The sequence below is a fragment of the Argiope bruennichi genome, chromosome 9 (assembly GCF_947563725.1).
Source record: "Argiope bruennichi chromosome 9, qqArgBrue1.1, whole genome shotgun sequence".
NCBI classification, from domain to species: Eukaryota; Metazoa; Arthropoda; class Arachnida; order Araneae; family Araneidae; genus Argiope; species Argiope bruennichi.
Window position 1 is genome coordinate 91070543 of NC_079159.1, and position 4713 is coordinate 91075255.

At 32.9% G+C, this 4713-nt stretch overlaps 1 protein-coding gene across 1 annotated transcript; it reads right to left on the reverse strand.

Moving 5' to 3' along the window:
- Positions 1-327: 327 nt before the first annotated feature.
- On the reverse strand, positions 328-3029 carry LOC129985012 (keratin-associated protein 9-7-like). Its single transcript, XM_056094942.1, has 2 exons — positions 2894-3029; positions 328-911 (listed from the first exon to the last, which is right to left on the reverse strand). Exons 1-2 carry the CDS (start codon positions 3027-3029, stop codon positions 328-330), a joined length of 720 nt encoding a protein of 239 aa, XP_055950917.1.
- Between the last annotated feature and the right edge of the window lie 1684 nt (positions 3030-4713).

The following is a 4713-nucleotide window of genomic DNA, read 5'->3' on the forward strand; positions in this document are numbered from 1 at the left end:
AGAGATCAATGTAACTGGCAAGGTGTTTCAGAAAAAAAAGAAATCAACTTAAATTGTTATTTTTTTTTTTTTTACTTCATTGCTGAAATATATAAAATAATTTACTTAGCTTCTTTGAAATAACAAATTACTTTCTACAAGTCAATGTTTCCCTTTTAATTAAACAATTTGATTAAGAGATGCTTAAGAAGCTAGAATTTGTTTTGATATATAAAAAAAATCTTTTATTGTTTATTACACTGACTTCATAGAATTGGATAGAGAATAAAGAAATTTAATAAAAAAAACACCATCTAATACATAATCAGAGAAGGTGTTCTATCGAAATTAGAAAAAATCCGATCCATGGTGAAAACTACCACATTCACAACTTGGACAGGGTTTGGTGAAAAAGTTCATTCTGCAAGGTGGATCACATCTCGGCATCGAACATTGGAATCGAGATTGGCTGCGACATTCGCAGCTAGGGCAAGGCTTGGCGGAATAGTTGATTTTGCAAGGAGGATCACATTTTGGTACCAAACATTGAGGTTGGCTGATGCATTCGCAACTCGGACAAGGTTTAGTGGAGTGGTTGATCCTACAAGGAGGATCGCATCTTGGTATCGAACACTGGAACTGCGGTTGACTGTGACATTCACAGCTCGGACAAGGTCTGGTGGAATGGTTGATTCTGCAAGGAGGGTCACATTTTGGCATTAAACAACGTTGGCTGTGGCATTCGCAGCTCGGACAGGGTTTAGTGGAATAGTTGATTCTACAAGGAGGATCGCATCTTGGCAATGAGCACTGTATGGCAGGAAATGTGTGGAAACAATCACAGCTTGGGCACGGTTGAGTGTTGAAGTTTATTCTACAAGGTGGATTACAAACGGGTGGTGCACATTGAATATGGGGAGGAAATACTTTATCTGAAAAAAAAACACAGTAGATTTTAAAAGTAAGCACTTCTTCACTTAAAAGTCATCGTAGTAAATTTTATTTTAAATTATTTAAATAAAGTATCAACTTTCGGTATATATTTTTATTCAAAAATACTTTGTATAGAAGATAGAATCTTCCTCGACATGTTTAAGAACCGGTCTATTTAGCAAATACGTTAAATTATCAAATAATCGTCAGTCATAAAGCAATGGAATGAAATAATATTGACTTTCAGACACATTCTTCATGAGAACCAAACTAAATGCATCAGACTACTGCAGCTGAATTGCAATCGGATACTGGGTGAATGAATTGCTAATTATGCTTTAGAGAGTGTACAGGTGAGTAACTCCATCAATAAGATTAAAACCACCGGGTAGAAGACACACAATGCTCAGCAATACAACGACACTTACATATTTATTAAGTCATAAAAAAGCTTCTACAATCATTGTCCATTATATAAGAAATGAATTAAAAAAAGTTTAGCTTTGAATATATTACAAATTTTAGTCCACTCAAACTTAAAGCGACAGCAAGAAGAAAGAGATAATGGTCAACCGGTAGAAATATATATATCAAATTATCCACAAAGTCTCCTTTAACCTAGCATCTTCTAATAGGCTAGATATAATCTTTACAACTGGCCGTGGCCCTTTCCCCTCATATTTCAGACGATTTCATATTAAAGGATCGTATCGCTGTGACTGTGGTGAAGTGGGCGATCCACATGATTATGCCACTAGCTGCCCTTTCGCCACATCTTTCTCACCTTAGCAAGCCAATCCACGACCACAAACGAATCTGGTGGATCAGCGTTATGGTAAACAAGATGTATAAAATCAAAATTAGAAATCGTGTGCGGTTTCTGCAAGATAACGAAGATTTGGTCTTCACAGATTCAATCATTGAATAAATTTTTGCCTCTTTCTTCAATATCCAAAAAAAATATCATCAACTTCTCAAAACTTCATCAAAATTCTTGAAATCATACTCCCCGTCAAACACTCTTTTTTCATTATTCTATTTTGTTTTGTTGTTAGTTATTTTGTGCATCGTATGCAAACTTTAACACTTTTTTTTCTTAAATATTTCCACGTATATCCATTTAACTCTCAGGAAATACTAGAGATTCCAAGCTTGGGGATATTCTGGGGCGAAAAAAAAAAAAAGTTCACGCAAATGAGGAGGGAATTCATATTACGTTTGAGCAGAACTATTCACTACCCAAGTGGGGGAAGTAATCATACTGTGGATGTCCCATCAAGAGTAATTTGACATTTCTCTCTGTGAACATCGGTACTGATATTGCAGCGAGGTTTTCTGCTCTCATTTTAGTTTTTTTTTAATATCTTTAAAACTCTCCAGTTTTCACATCAAATTATAGAATATAAAATTCTTTACATTTTCAAGCTTTTATTTTTTTTTCAAGTTTTAATATTTTTGCAAATATGGGTTCTAAACTACTTTTACGTTTTCAGTAATTTACAACCCCCTAGATCCTCAAATCCGCATGTTACCAGCATGAAAAAACTTTTACGAATGTGTTTTCACTTTTAAAAAAATTCATAGTTAAAACAGAATTTGTTATTTTTTATTAATTTTTTACAGTTTTCACCAGTTTTCCGACTCTCTATATTTTTACGATTTTCACCAATTATACGTCGTTTGGGACCCCATGTTATATGGTGATTCTTTATTCTCTTGATGCCTACTATCATCCCTCTGAATTTGTCCGGTCGAATTGGACAACACTCTGTATATATAATCTTGTGATTGAAATTGTTGCCTGGAGTAAAATGTCCGTTTAACCAGTTCAAAAAACTTTCAAACTGCATGTTCTGTTTTGTCTACTGAACTAGAATGAATGAAGAAGGAATGAATGTGCAGGTTAGAATAGTTAAAGAAACAGGATTGACAGGAAGCAAATAATCCGAAGGTTAAGCTGAAAAACAGCAGGGAAATTTACCTCTGTTATGACACGCACATCCTGGACATGGGTAGAGGTCAAAGTCAATGCTACATCCCACCGGGCATTTAGGTATACCGCAGGCTACTTCTTGTGCTCCTGCAATAATATTGTAGTGCTTGTCCTTTGAATGCATTTTAATTAAGACGACACAAACAAGAATTTGTTTATAAATAATTATTTGCAAATATTATGTATATAATCAAATAAAATCCAGTTTTCAATAGTCTATAACAGCAATGCAGAAACTGGCTTACAGGGAACAGGAAAAAAAAACCCAAATGGCAAATTGGCTCATATTCCGTCAAAAACACCGATGATTGCACTCCAATTTCACTCAAAGTACAACAGCAACTCCCTGTACGGAGATTACAACTAGGATTTTCTTTACTCGGAGAAATTTCTAAACTTTCTAGAAAAGAATAAAAAAAATTTGCGCCAAATTACCAAACATATTGCCAAGTGCATCGACATATCTTCTCACCAAAAAGTTGACATAGTTCCAATTTGCAAAATTCTTAACAATATTTATGAGTGCAGATATAAAGCAATTGAACTTTGTTAGCGCCAAATTTTGAAAGAAAGCCGATTTGACATATTTATTGTAATGTTATATAGCAACCACATTTGTTAACCAGTTCAAATGCTTAGAATATTGGTTGTGTCAAATTTAAATTAAATCGTTTATACGTAAATTGTGATTCTCTACTCTCTTAATGTATATTTTAAGATGGATATTATTTTAATACCCTTATATCATTTCCATTTTTTGTGTGTATGAAATTAACCATTTGATTATGTAATTAAATGTTGCAAGCATATGGTTGAAAGATTAAGAAAGTTTGAACTAAATGCAGATAGAATATCAATGCAAAATGTATTTTAAAAAGTTGAAAAAATACAAGTGTTTAGTAACGCTGTTTTATAATTTCATGTTTAAAGTAGATTAAAATTGTTTCATAAATTCTCATTTTAATGCGACAAACCAATTCATCTTAATAAAACAGATAGATAATCGATACTTTTCCGTTAGCCGGGAGCAAATGTCGCCAATTGTGAACGCAACGCGAATTTGGCGGAATTCTACATTATTTGGCAATTTCTCGCTTGCGCTCTTTTAACGGAAAAGTACCAGATAATCATATGTCGTAAATTTGATTTTAGTGATTTTCAAATCTAAATGAAGTTGCATAAAGTTTGCTGTTACAATCTTTTAAGCTTCATTTTTTTGTTTCAAATCCTTTAAAATTTGCAAGCAACATTATTTAAGAAAATCATTTTAATATAATTCATTTCTTTAAAATTTTACAACAATTTTAATTTTATAATTAATTAAGGTTCCGGTTTTTCTCTCCTATTAATTTTTCAATTTTGAGTTCGAGAAATTCTTACTTCTTTAAAAATGAACTACAAAGAAAATGAAGCCTGGAAAGAAAATTATATCTGTAAAGAAAATCGTTCAGTATTCCTTGAAATACGTTTTCGTTTATCTTTTTTTGTGTTTGAATCTATTTAAATTTCCAAGACTTCCGTTGCCTTGATGATAAATATATTCACAATAAGCCTGCTTCCTTTGTAACCAGATAGTTCGCCAAGGATTTTTGAATGTGCCTTATTTCCATTAAAACTTAACGATCATGATTACTCAATGAAATATTTTCCAACATCTAATTCAGACAGACATTTGCTGAACCTTCTTAAAGGAGATGATTTTCATGGCCTCAAATTGCCATTAAAACTCAGCTACAAACGTAATTGACCAAATAACCTATCTACCAAATGCACGTATTGTAATGTAATCTTTCGCGGTACCGGAATTC

Excerpts from the sequence above, each read along its gene's own strand:
- LOC129985012 (XM_056094942.1), bottom strand. The coding sequence starts at position 3,029 with ATGCATTCAAAGGACAAGCACTACAATATTATTGCAGGAGCACAAGAA. Across the intron at positions 912-2,893 it reads ATGTGCGTGTCATAACAGAG|ATAAAGTATTTCCTCCCCAT; the intron begins GTAAATTTCCCT and ends TTTTTTTTTCAG.